The 14,307-nt window shown below is 41.1% G+C and overlaps 1 protein-coding gene across 1 annotated transcript; it reads right to left on the bottom strand.

Annotated features, from left to right (window-relative positions):
- Window positions 1-6,589: 6,589 nt before the first annotated feature.
- LOC121790339 (ATP synthase subunit delta', mitochondrial-like) lies at window positions 6,590-9,026 on the bottom strand. Its single transcript, XM_042188583.1, has 2 exons — window positions 8,701-9,026; window positions 6,590-7,211 (listed from the first exon to the last, which is right to left on the bottom strand). Exons 1-2 carry the CDS (start codon window positions 8,965-8,967, stop codon window positions 6,867-6,869), a joined length of 612 nt encoding a protein of 203 aa, XP_042044517.1. The 5' UTR covers window positions 8,968-9,026; the 3' UTR covers window positions 6,590-6,866.
- Between the last annotated feature and the right edge of the window lie 5,281 nt (window positions 9,027-14,307).

Here is a 14,307-nt window from a genome sequence, read left to right on the forward strand (position 1 = left end):
GTCAGAGGCGAGTGATACCAGCAGGGATTCCTCCCTTTCACCTACCTCGGTGTCCTATCTATAAGGGGGCTGAAGGCCGGCTACCTTTTAGATATCCGACAGAAGATGGTGGACCGGATTCACAGCTGGTCTCACAGACATCTTTCTCTTGGAGGGCGCCTCGCTCTGATCAAGAGCACCCTTGTAACCATCCCTCTTCACATCTTCCAGGTCTTGAAGCCGTATCAGTATTGGATGAGGGAGTTGGAGCAGATCTTGGCCCGGTTCTTTTGGGGCACGGTTGGGGAGCAGAGGAAGATTCACTGGGTTAGCTGGAAGAAGAAGATTTGTCTGCCGTTGGATGAGGGAGGCCTCGGCATCCGTCGTTTCCGCGAGGTCGTCAAAGCTTTCAGCATCAAGCTCTGTGGAGATTTCTAACACAGGATTCACTTTGGGCGCAGTTCACCATGCGCAAGTATTGTTTCCATGCTGGTCGTGCTTTCATTTCTCCTTACTCTGTGCATGATAGTCCTATTTGGCATCGTCTCACGAACATTAGGGGTCAGGTTCATGGTCTCATTAGGTGTCCCTAGGCGAAGGGAGGATTAGTTTCTGGGACGACGTGTGGTCGGGGATCGCCCCTTTGGACCTATTGTCCGCCTGACTGATCTTCCTGCCGCTGAGGTCTCTAGGTTTTGGCGTGATCATACTTGCATGTTGATAAACTGCATGATTATTTGCTTTGTATGTGGGCCTTTGCATGTGTTGGATACTATCAGGGCGGTTCCGATTGAGGTGGGCAGGCGGGATGTGATACGATGGAGCCTCACTGGCGATGGCGAGTTCTCGACGGCCTCAGCTTGGGAGCTTATCCGGACACGGTCCCCTAGACATTTCGGACTTCGCATGGTTTGGAATGCTGGGCTGACCCCGACCATCTCTGTCTTCATCTGCGCCTCCTCCTCCACAGGTCCCTGTTGAGTGTTATGTTCATGTCGGTATCTCTCTTGCATCCAAGTGTCTGTTGTGTCTCTTCTTTTTCAGTCGAGTCGTTTCAGCATTTGTTTGTGTCGAGTCCCTCTGGCGAGATCGGTTTGGGATTACTTCGATGGCTGGTTCCCCTACATTAGCACACACATTCACACGTGCACTGATATTGCACTTAGATTAGGTTTTTGGTGGAGTTCCTCTCACAGGCCACCGCCTTGCACATCAGCTTCATTATTCCTTGCTTGGTATACTGGTTCATTGGACGGAGAGGAATAGCTGCAAGCACGCGGCATTTCTTTTCGTTCTTCACATGTTATATGGCAGGTTGTTCGGCATTTGCGGACGTTGGTGGCGGCGGGCGTGCTTGTCCCCATCATTGGCGCGTTGCTCTCCTGAGTCGACTTCATGCCTTCAGTTCCTCCTCGCCGGCGAGTTCTGAGGTCCCTGCAAGTGCTTTTGGCATCCACCCGACGATCCTTGGGTGAAGCTGAACACCGACGGGGCTTTACCAGCTCGACGAGACAGGCAGGCAGTGGGGGAGTTGTTCGAGGCTCAGATGGTTCTCTCTTGGGGGCCTTTTGTACGCCTCTCGTAGCAGGGTCGGTCTTCGAGGCGGAGCTTTTAGCTCTTCTTCACGGGTTGACTTTGGCTATGCAGTTCTCTTCGCATGTTTGGGTCGAGATGTTCACTTCGGGACGCGGAGGAGCAGCGGATGTGAGACATCACATGGCTCGCATTCGCACTTTGCTCGCACAGATACAGTTCATGTTTTCTCACATCTTTCGAGAGGGCAACCGACCAGCAGACTTTTTGGCAAGTAGGGGGGTCCAGACCCCTGCCATCACCTTCTTTGATGCGGATTCAGCGCCTCGATATTTGAAGTCGCTCGGCATGATGGACCAGTTGGGCTATCCGAACTTCAGATTCAGATATCGAGATGGATGACTTCTTCACTTGGTCCGTGGTTTTGATTTATGGTTTTTTTATTGCCTTTGGATTTGGCACGCATTTGGCCATCATCCTTGTTCTTTTTAAGATGTATAGCTTTGTTATGTTTATTTTCTCTTTAGTTAGATGGTTAGTACCCGGTCTGTGGGGATACCATAGTAGCTTTGTTAGCTCTTGTGTTTTGTATCTCTTGTGCGGACCGAGCCACTTTTGGGCTCGTCTGATGTATGTTCTTTTGGTGATTTTTGATATATACAGGTTGGGGGTCCGCCTTAACCCCCCGCCGTGATGGTGTTTGAGGAAAAAAAAAAAAAAAAAAAAAACCCTGAACCCTAAACCCTAACCCTAAACCCTAAACCCTAAACCCTCGGGATGCGTGCCTCGGGAAGTGTGCCCTAAACCCTAAATCCTGAACCCTAAACCCCGACTGTGCCTCGGGATGCATGCCTCGGGAAGCGTGCACGCACCCTAAACCCTAAAGCTAGAGAAATGGGCGGGAACTAATTTGCTTTCATAACTGCCACTCGCCACGCAATTGAGCTGATGAAAGCTAGGGGCGCCTCGGAAGGGTTCACCAAGTCCCCAACGGGTTCACCAATCCATAGGGCTAGGGTTTTTAGATCCCGCCCCTAACAAACATAATAACAAGGCCCGGAGGGATGATCCAGTCCCCAACAGGTTCACCAATCCATAGGGCAAGGGTTTTAGATTCGCCCCCCTACAAACATTATAACAAGGGCCCCAAGGATGATCAAATCCTCTATTGCGGATGCTCGTTTTCAAACGCTAAAAACCAAAAAAATCTCCCCTCGGTCCTGACGGTCCTCCGGTAAATAGGCCTCCGGCCGGGAGCACCAAGCAGGAAACCGGGTGTGGGGGAGCCCCCCAGGCGTGACACGGTCAGGCGTGACACGACCCCTGAACCCTAAACCCTAAACCAAGCCCCTTGGCCTAGCGGTAAAGGGTGCTGGATACCACGTCCATCCTGGAGGTCTCGAGTTCGAACCCTAGGTGGCGTAATTTGTCTTTCCTCCTTATTATAGGAGTTGATTTGTAATTTCCTCCTTCATATATATGATATAAATATATGAAGTTAATTTAAAAAAAAAAAAAAAAACCCTAAACCCTAAACCCGACGTGCCTCGGGATGCGTGCCTAAACCCTAAATCCTGAACCCTAAACCCCGACCGTGCCTCGGATGCGTGCCTCAGGAAGCGTGCCCTAAACCCCGACCGTGCCTCGGGATGCGTGCCTCTCACAGATGCAGGTTTGGTTCTCTCACATCCAACGAGAGGGTAACCGGGCAACAGATTTTCTTGCAGGTAGGGGGGTCCAGACCCTTGCCATCACTTTCTATGATTCAGATACAGCGCCTCGGTACTTGAAGTCGCTTGTGAGGGTGGACCAGCTGGGCTATCCGAACTTCAGATTTAGATATCGAGATGGATGAGTTCTTATTTTTGTTATGGATTTTGATATGTATGTTTTGTATTTCCTTTGGGCTTGGCCACTCCTTGGTCATCACCCAAGTTATTATGTATTTTATTAGATCGTTTGCTAGATGGATAGTACCCGGCTTGTGGGGATATCCTAGTAGCTTAGATAGAGTTTTTGATATGTATCCCTTTTGTGGACCAAGTCACTTTTGGGCTTGGTCAATGTACGACACTTTATCGTTTGTTTTGATATGGACAGGTTGGGGGTCCGCCTAACCCCCCGCCGTGATGGTGTTTGAGGAAAAAAAAAACCCACATCATGGTTAACATCTGACTCTTCCTAGCGACTGTTGTATCTTTTACTGCACTTTAGCCGCAATTTTTCGAATTTTTCGAATTTTTGTCCTATCCAGCTTCAGCACGAAATGTCAAGGTATCTTTATTGCTTTCTTAGTTTACTCACGTCCCAACCGACTTTACAAACTTATTTTACACTCTGTTGTAAATAAGTTTGGGGGGATGAAGTGGTGGACCGTGAGTTTAGGTTTTTGTTTTTGTTTTTAGCATGTTTAGGGACATATTAGACTGAGTTGCCTATGATATTAAATTCTTTCATCTTTGATTAAGTATGGCTTAACATTTTGATTTGACGGCTTGGTGAAAATGTGCATAATTAGTTAATTGCTTGTTCACCTTGAATCATGTTCAAATTCTTTTTTGCACGAAATTTAACAAAATGATAATTTGTTAAATTAAGTGGAGAGAAAATAAAAAACAAGAGAAAAAATAAAGTATGAGAGAAAGAAAGTAATAAAGGGAAAGTTAAGTGTTGTTTTTTGCTAAAAAAAAAATCAATCACTTAATTTGTAACAAACCAAAAATATAAAGTTGATCACTTGAGATGAGATAAACGGAGTAATAGCATTCACAATAACAATAAGGGCGCCGATTAGTGCCCTCCGCCCACCGCCGCCCATCCGTTCGTGCCCAATGTGGCGTGTCTGTCAGTCTCGCGGGCAAATTTTTTTCCACTCCCTATATATATCTCTTCTATCTCATTTTTTACATCACATATCTCCTTTCTCTCATCTAAAATATCTCTCTCTCTCTAGAAATGAATCCCAATAGAAGTTCCCAAATTCTGACGAAAACCAATACCCCGACTTCACTCCGTACTTGGCAATGCCTACGTCAGTACTGGTAAACCCTTCACCCCACACCGCAGGCATCGCAAAATTACTACCAGTTGCTACAGACAGGGGTGTGACCCGCATTTCAGCGACAAAGTTTATCGGCCAAGCATGCTCGGTAACCCGTGGATCGAATGAATCCAACATTGTTCCGGATTCAACACCAATGAGTATGGCATGTCAGACACAGAGCCATCTTCGCCCAAGGTCCAAGGAGGATCCCACTCCCCCGCCGAGTCGTGTGAGCCTGAACTCTTGCGGAAGGAAATAAGGGTAAACTACCCCCTAAACTACACCGCGGAGTCAATGGCCCAGGCTTGGTGTTAGGTCGACATTTCTAATGACCCGATCGTGTCCAACATGTCGAAGGGAGAGTTTTGGGGGCGTATCACGGGTAGATACGCCGAAGTAAAGCCTGTAGGCACTGTACGAAAAGCATTGGGAACGCATGAAGACCGAAATTGGCAGATGGAAGGTCTGTAAGAAAACAACTTGCGGGTGATGGGCAGTGAACGCAGCTACAACAATGTGAAAGAGTTTACCGTGAAAGAGTATTCGCTCAATGGTATGTCTCCCCCTTCAAACACTGGGATGCCTGTCAAATTTTGAAGGATATCCCCAAATTCCAAGTGGGGTTGGATCTGAACGCGCCGAAGAGGACACGTCTCAACAGATCCGGGGGCTACAGCAGCAACGGCAGAGATGAGCCGACCGAATCAACAAGCTAAAGAAAAAATTGGGTTCCTGAGCTGCTTTTTCTATGTTTTTCTTTTATTTATTTTTTTGCCTTATTTTTTTAATTAGATTAAGTATGTTTTCTTCTCTAAGTTTTTGCCTTCAATTTATTTTATTTTATTTTATTTGATAAACGTCATATAGATAATGCTAATGCTGATTGTGGAACTAAGGATGGACTGTTGGATAGGTTGCCACTAGGATGTCAAACTAACCCGAAACAAGTAGGTCGGCCCAAATAGACCGGTAAAACTAGTGGGTTAGGGCTCTAATTTCACAATCCGAATACAAAAACGGGTTGGCCCATTAGAGTTGGCGGGTTAAGGGGGTTGGCCAGGCAGGTTGCGATTTTTAACTAAAAAATATTAGATATGTTCGTTCATTAAAAATGAAACGTTTCCTAAGATGGAAACAACTCAATCTCTACATTTTTTATCACTCTTACTTTACTCTCTATTCATTCACTCACAAAACAATACTACATAAAATCATATGCCGACTTCCAATATTTCATATGTAATGGGAGGGAGGGAGTACAATGCATGATGTACTAAAGAACTAGCATAGGTATAAATATTACTCCCTTCATTCATTACTAGCAGAGTCATTTCAGTTTCTGCACTCGTTTTTAAAAAATAATTATAAATAGTGAAGGTCGAAAAATAATAAACTAAGAGAGAAAATATTGTAGATAAGAATTTCCCTACATTATTCTTTTTGTTACTTTACTATATCTTCACTTTAACTAATTATTATCATATTTTTAAAATGAGAGCAGAAAATGAAACGACTCTATTACTGTAGAACGGGGGAGTATTATACTCTCTCTGTTCCTTGTTAATAGAGACATTTCTTTTCAGCACAGAATTTAAGAATAGTGTGTTAAATGGTTGGTGAAAAAGTAAGAGAGAATAAAGTTAGAGAGATGAAGAGAGAATAAAGTAAAAGTAGAATTACTTTTTGCCAAAAATAAAAATGACTCAATTAACTTGGAACTTTCCAAAATAAAAAAAACGACTCTATTAACATGGAACGAAGGGATGGAACGAAGGGAGTACAACTTTATTGGGCTATTAACAATGAGGTGATGATGAAGGCTCTTTTTGTTTCTGCCTTCTGGAACGTATTTGGTCTCGCACCAGTGGAAATTCAAGGTCCTATTTGAAATGCCTTCTCTCTGAAGACATCACATTAGGTGATGAGATTTTTACATCTCCAACTAATGTAGCTTTGGAAGTTGTATGTCGTATAAATCTATTAATGCATATAGTTTTGCAAACCAGCAGTTTTGATCAACATTCTATTGTATCATTGACCACAAAATAGAAAAGCTCCAACATAAACTCACATAGTTAAAATTACAACAGATGACCTTAAAAGGAGACCATCCAATTGTAAATTTGTTTCATGGTTACAACCACTAGATCACAAGTTAAGGGAAATGCATCAGACCCAGTATTTATTCAGAAATCCCTTTATATAAAACTCAGAGATCTAAAAGTTCGATCAACAAGCATAAGGTCTTGAAAAAAGGGAGACAAAAAGAATCCGCATAAGCAAAAATAAATCAATCGATTATGCTGTAAATTTAACCTGTAAGGGCGGCATTGAGAGCGCTGTGTACATCTATGCCGATTTGTGCTTCAGCTTTCTCCACATCGGTTGATGCTGTGTTTAGCTTTTGTTGAAAATCTGCGAGGCCTTTCTGAACCAAATTTGGGTCCAGGCGGTCTACAGGTGTGGCCTCAATAGCAATTATATCTGCAACAGAGTTTGCATGGATAAAAGCAAACCCGCTGCTGAGGAAATATTTGGTCACATCATTGCCTTCATGAACTGACAGTATCCCAGGTTTTAGCTCCGCAATTGTAGCTACATGACCAGGTAAAACACCCATTTGTCCCGTAGTTGCTGGTACTATGACCATATCAACCTGTATAAACAATAGAGACACATTCATCACTTTACATGTTTGCTTCTAGGCTATATCAACACTCAAATCACACCAGTGAACGGATCAGTGAAGAAGTGTAATTTATAATACATTGATTATCTTATTCCAATAAATTGAAATGATCCAGGAATTGATAGCTATAAGTTCAACTAGGGTCTATTAAGCAACATAGTAGCATTTGCAGATAATGTAAAACACAAAAATTTCCATCTTGGCAAACAAATTAACCATTAACTGTTCTACATTATTTCCGTGTTCGAAAATGAGTGATGTGATGTTAGCTGCATTTACTTGAAGGTGGTAGTCATTAGCATGGAATTAGATAATGGATGTTGGATTAAATAGTATGAGTATATTTTTCACAGTGATTGTAGGCATCTCAAATGAATGAGAACAGACAATTCGACAAGTAATTTTTACTAGAGCTCCTAATGATTGGCAGACTAACACCTAAGACATCTTAGCCAAAGATTTTAGCCTGAAGAGTCTGGAATCTCCTAAACTAAAGTAATCATCTGAACAGTGGAAATTGGATTTGGACATAAAAATAGAATTCACTTAGCAAGAAAACGAATAAGAATAAAAAATTTGCAGGCTCTTCCCCAAGAAAGAGCAGGGCCCCACTTGATAACACAGCACGAACACAGGTAACCCATAATATTGACTGAAATAAGTAAGGAGAAAATCTCTAATTTGTGTATTAAAAAATACAAATGTACCTAGTTGACAATGGAGAAAGAAATCAAAGATCATAGTACAGAAAATAGGTCCTGATACTCAGTTGCAACGTGAGCTTTAGGAGGGGCAAATGCCTCCCTCAAAATTTTGCACATACTTATATTACTTTGTTCTTCAATTCTGCAAATTTATCCATATTTCCACATATATGCCCCTTCTAAACTCCTCAAAATTTCCTCACATATATTTTTACCCCTCCTAAGTTGAATTCCTGGCTCCCACCTGCTAATACCGAATAAATTTTCACCGAAATTTTTGTAAAAGGTCCAAGATAGAAAATGCAGTTCCACAAACCCTAAACCTATATGCCCACTGTCCACATGAAGAGTCTGACAAAAAATAGGTTGTAACAACCAAGCATATTAAAGGGAATATGAACAATCCATCATAAAAGGTCAATGAAAAAACAAGCAATACAAACACCTATCTCCACCTAAAAACATAAAATTGCATATTCTGGAGCTCTGCATCCAAATTTAAACAAATTAGCTAGAAATTTCTGATTTAAAAATGCACCGAGAGGGATTTTAACAGCATACTACCATAGTCACAGTAAAAGAGGGAAAAAGCAATAATAACCTACCACAGCTTAGGAAGCCATTCCAAGAATGCATCATCAAATAAATTAGAGACAACAGTCAAAACCGATAATCTCTAAATAACAATTCGCATCAAAATATGATTATCAATGAAATTGCCTAGAACCATAAATGGGCGTAGGGTAGGGTACCTCTTTGGAAGATAAGACAGAATCATAAGGAAGCACCAAATTGACAGTGAGCTTGGACGGAATGTTGGCCGGGGTGGGTGGTCGAGGCTTCATGTAGGCCGATGGGGTTTTCGGCGGGTCCATATTCGGATTCATTTTCTTCCATGATTCCACAAACTTGGTGTCTTCGGCAGTCTCCGCAGGTAGATCGGTAGAAAACTGGCGGCGCCACCTCATGGATGAGGCGGAAGCTCGGTTGAAGAGGGATCGTGAACCATGTCGCAACATTTTGGGGGCGTCACAGAGAGAGGGGACTGACAAAAGGAGATTTGCGATTTGAGAATTTTGGAGATGATATACCGTGGGCTTCACTTCAGGCCCATTAAAACACACATGCACTGGATGTCAATCCATTTTAGCAGCGAAATTGTCCGCTAGTAACTAGTCAATTAATCTATCTATCTATGCATGTATTAAAGGCGAGTTTTAGCCTTATTTTGCAATATTTGTAAATTCTGGGTATGAAATTAAATACTTACAAATATAGGGTGTGAAATTGGATGTTTAAATAACCGCTCGCTGCCTTCAAATGAGAAACCGCTGCATTAAAATGAACGAACTAATCAATTACTCTCTCTGTCCTGTTTTAAGAGTCACGGTTGATCAATTTCGGCCGTCCCGCTTTAGGAGTTTCGGTTGGGATAAACTAATAAAAAATGCCTACAAAGTAAGTAAAAAGTATTAAAAGTGAGCCTCAACATCCACTATAACATTTATTTATTACTCACTCAAACACTTTCTTTAAACATGTGTCCGACTCAACCGGGACTCCTAAAGCGGGACGGAAGGAGTACGATATTATTATATGATTACACTATTAGTCATCCAACTTAAATATGAAATAACTGCTGCATTCAAATGAACGAACTAATCAATTACAATATTATTATATGATTACACTATTAGCCATCCAACATAAATATGACGTACAACATAATTTTATAATAAAAGACAAGATATGAACAAAGCAAATTCAATTAAAATCACTAGTAATTAGTGAATTCTTTTTGTAGTACATAAAGATAAGATATGAACCAAGCAAATTTAATTAAAATGATATAAATTACTAAATAAGTAAAGTTTTGAACAAATACACACCACTAATAATGTGGACCTCACAATCCATTAATACTATTTCCACTATTTTTTTCTCTCTCTCTTACTTTTTCTTATACTCTCTTACTTTAACAATCCACATTAAAACTCATGTCATGCACAATTTTATCCATTTTTTATTACGGAGTGAGTACTTTAGATTATCCTAAAGTGTAAATAACTTATGGTAAATACTGAACTTATAATACTATTTGTGCATATACTCAAAGCCTCCAAGGTGAACACCCAGTGGCGGACCTACTCAGAGTCATGGGACCTATATTTGCTTCACACTCATGTTTTATTAAGAGTTTATTCAATCTATTTTTATTGGTTCTTCTTATATCTATAAATGTCCTTATTTTTCTTATTTACATTTGATTTAGAGTTTGATTCTTACAAAAAATTTATTTTTTATTAGAGTAAAGGCCAAAAATGGTTCTAAATATATGCACATTTTACGATTTTGGTCTTATACTTTATCTTTTGAATTTTTGCATCCTGAACATTTGAACTCGGATCACAATTGGTCTTGTACTAACCGTTCCATTAATTTTTAACGGTCAACTAGTTTAATCCCGATTAAACTGTTAATTACTCCCTCTGTCCAATTAGAAATGAAACGTTTTCCTTTTTGGTCTGTCCCATTAAAAATGAAACGTTTCTAAAAATGGAAATAATACTCTCTCTACTTTTTCTTTTCTCTTACTTTATTCTCTCTTCATTAACTCACAAAACAACACTACATAAAATCCCGTGCCGAAAAGCAAATGTTGCATATTTAATGGGACGGATGGAGTATAATTTTTTACTCTCTAATTATATCCTTAATTATTTTATTAAATTATCATTTAAAATATAAAATAAATATTATTAAAAAAAGAAAATGAAATGCCATTTGACTTCATTAGTATTTTTTTTCTTGATTATCTCAAAATTACCACAATGATATATCTCAAACTTTAACTAAACTTAATCAAACAAGCCAAAACTTATGTCGTTGTCACATTACACCTTTTCCTCCTCTTCTTCTTTTCCTTAGTGGCAGCGGCGCCACCAGCAGTTGGAGTAGTGACTGCGACGACGCCACCGGCCCACCGCCAATATACATACAAATTCACAGCCTTCAGCACGGTCGAGATTTTCTCCGCCGTGATGGGGATTCAATCGTCGTGGAGGACCAAAGCAGCATAGGTGCAAGCGAGCTCTCCCACCGAAATATTTTCCTACGAAGACAAGATGATTATCGAATATTAAGGTTTTGCAAATGGAGATGCTGCTGTTGTTGTTTCTTTAGGGTTTAATTTGACTAGATTAGTATTTCTAATTAGGGTTTAATGAATTGGATTTTTAGAGTTAATTCAACACTTTTTCATCTCTTATCTCCGGGAGATCGAGGGGTTTCAGATTCGTTACATTGCAGTCGATGAGGGACGCGATTGAGGGGTTGCCCTTTAGCCCTAAAAGGGCATTTAGGTCAGTTCAGTTAAATGTCTGACATGGGCCAGGCCTGCATGCTGTCACGTTTACTGTGACTGACGCAAGTGATGGTTGGGTTGGTCGGCGATTTGACATAATTTGCAGCCATTACGTATTGTTCACATAAAAACTTGGGGCGGGTATTTTGAAACCATTTCAAAATATTCACAAGTTAACTCTAAACTTCCCTCCACACCACTTAACTCCCACACCCCTACTCAGTAACCTCCCTTCGTCATTGTTGGCTCTTGCATGAATGACGCCAAAACGGAAGCGGGCTGGGTCCTCTGGTGCTTCCTCCTCACGAAATGGGTCTCAGAGTAAAAAGCATCCCGCACCACCGCCATCGCCATCGCCACCACGACCACATAGACGTGTACCAGAGGTCATCAATGTCGACACAGAAACCTGGGATGTCCGAGATCCTGATCTAGATTTTTTCTATCCCGAAGAAGAATACAGTATGTTAGGGTTGAAAATCGGATTTTACAATTTCATTGATAGATAGTCTCAGTTTGTGATTTAGGGCTCCGAAATTTGTACATTTTGGTAATTTAGATCCATGTCTTGGTTTGATTTAATTCCATTTCTCAGTTTGTCAAAAGTTAGGTTATTTAATTTTTGTCTGATTTTGAAAAATCTTAACAGGGGACGCTCCTGGGAAGTTTTTCGTTGCTTTTCATCATGGTGGTTCGTTCTTCGAAACCAAAGAAGAGAAGAAGTATGTTGGGGAATATTTGACTTTCTTCGACGACTGCGACATTAACCACTTCGCGCTTATAGACTTGTCTAGTATGTTACTTAAGTTGAGGTATGACAGGAAGACAATATGCGAGTTTTATTACTGTCATCCAAAGTATAGTCCTGGTTGTGAGGCCAAAGTAATAAGGGGCCCTTTGATGCCCATTGTGGAGGATGCACACCTAATTGAATTCCTCAAGGTTGCTGCTACTAGCACAAAGTTAGTTCACATATACGTGTTGGAGATTACCCGGGCGGCCGCTATACTAAAAAAGATGAAAGATGAAGCGCAAGAGGTTCTCAAATTCTGGCCGGCGAAATCCGAAGGAGTGATTATTGAAGAGATTGAAGAAGCTCAACCAACTGTCCCAAAGCGTCCACCGAGAAGGAAGAGAATGCAGGAGCATGTGGTGGTGCAAAAGAAGCAGCCTTTGATGATTGGGTGGTATGATAAAGATGTAGAGTTCGATGAATTTCTTATAAAAAGTCTAGAAGCTGACCATGCTAAGAGGAAAAGGGACAACGAGGTAGCACGTCAAAAATTGGAGAAAGCCATTGAAGAGGTATCATCCGAAGCAGTACCGTTCGAGTCCCCAGTCTTTGCGTCAGAAGCTATGGAAAAAGTATCAGATGCCATACCATCGTTGTCTGAGATCGAAGTTATGCCACAAGTTGAAGCAGTCCCAGAAGTTGTTGAAGCTATACCACAAGCAATACCAGACATTGTTGAAGCTGTGGCAGATGTTGGAGAAGTTGGAGGAGAAGCCTTTGATGATTGGGTGGTATGATAAAGATGTAGAGTTCGATGAATTTCTTATAAAAAGTCTAGAAGCTGACCATGCTAAGAGGAAAAGGGACAACGAGGTAGCACGTCAAAAATTGGAGAAAGCCATTGAAGAGGTATCATCCGAAGCAGTACCGTTCGAGTCCCCAGTCTTTGCGTCAGAAGCTATGGAAAAAGTATCAGATGCCATACCATCGTTGTCTGAGATCGAAGTTATGCCACAAGTTGAAGCAGTCCCAGAAGTTGTTGAAGCTATACCACAAGCAATACCAGACATTGTTGAAGCTGTGGCAGATGTTGGAGAAGTTGGAGGAGAAGACTTCCATGCACACGTGCAAGAGGCGATTGGTTGTGATTTGCAATAAATGAGTATGATATATTACCCCCACGTTTGTGAGTTATGATTTACATGAATGATTTAGTACCCCATTTGTGATTTAGTTCTATTCTGTTTGTGTTCATCTGTGTTTACTTTTGTCAGTGTGTTGATTGAGTTTTGTTTTGCGTATGATGTACTTGGTACGTCAAAATTTGGAGATGCAACTGTCGGTGTCAATGCACTAGAAGATGTGTACCAACCGGTCATAGATGGTGGGTGTCAACCTCAAGAGGACATATGGGTTGACAGTTCATTGTTCCCAATTGTTGAGGACATTATCCATGAACAGTTCATAGCCGAAGTTGAGATCCCTGTGCAAGAGTCAGCTCCAACTACTGTAGTTACAGATGAAGCCGAACCAACTGCAGGAGAAGTACCCCAACAAGTTGCCCAAGTTGATGTTGATTGTCCTACTTTCGAGTATGTTCCGGACGGAGGCCATCTTCATAATGAGGGATCTCCGAGTGATGATGATGAGGATGCGGTCGGCCATTTTATCTCTTTGGCAAACATGTGTCGAGATGAGCATCTATTTACATCCTATTATGAATCTCTATGTTAGCAACAACCGGAACAACAAGAGGAACAACAACGGAATGCGGATGCGGAGACCGAACAACATGGGTCTTGACAGCAGAATGGTGAGGACAGTGGAGGGTCCAAGAATGACTACAAATATACGATATGTGATTATGTTTAAGGTTAGGGTTGTCTGACGATATTTTTTTGTTAGGGGCCTGCAGTGTCACAACTGGAAACGTTAGGGACTTTTGAGATAGTTCACTCTATATTTTAAATGATAATTTATTAAAATAATTAAGAATATAATTAGGGAGTAAAAAATTGTAATTAATAGTTTAATTTGGTCAAAATTGGGATTAAGCCCGTTGACCGTTAAAAACTAACGAAAAAGTTAGTGTAAGACCAATTGTGATCCGAGTTGAAATGTTCAGAATGCAAAAATTCAAAAGATAAAGTATAGGACCAAAATCGTAAAATGGACATATGTTCAGGACCAATTTTGGCCTTTACTCTTTTTATTATATACATTTGAGAGTTCGATTCTCACTATAAGGAAAATTACTATATC

This window comes from Salvia splendens, unplaced genomic scaffold, assembly GCF_004379255.2.
Source record: "Salvia splendens isolate huo1 unplaced genomic scaffold, SspV2 ctg481, whole genome shotgun sequence".
In the NCBI taxonomy this organism is placed as follows: domain Eukaryota; kingdom Viridiplantae; phylum Streptophyta; class Magnoliopsida; order Lamiales; family Lamiaceae; genus Salvia; species Salvia splendens.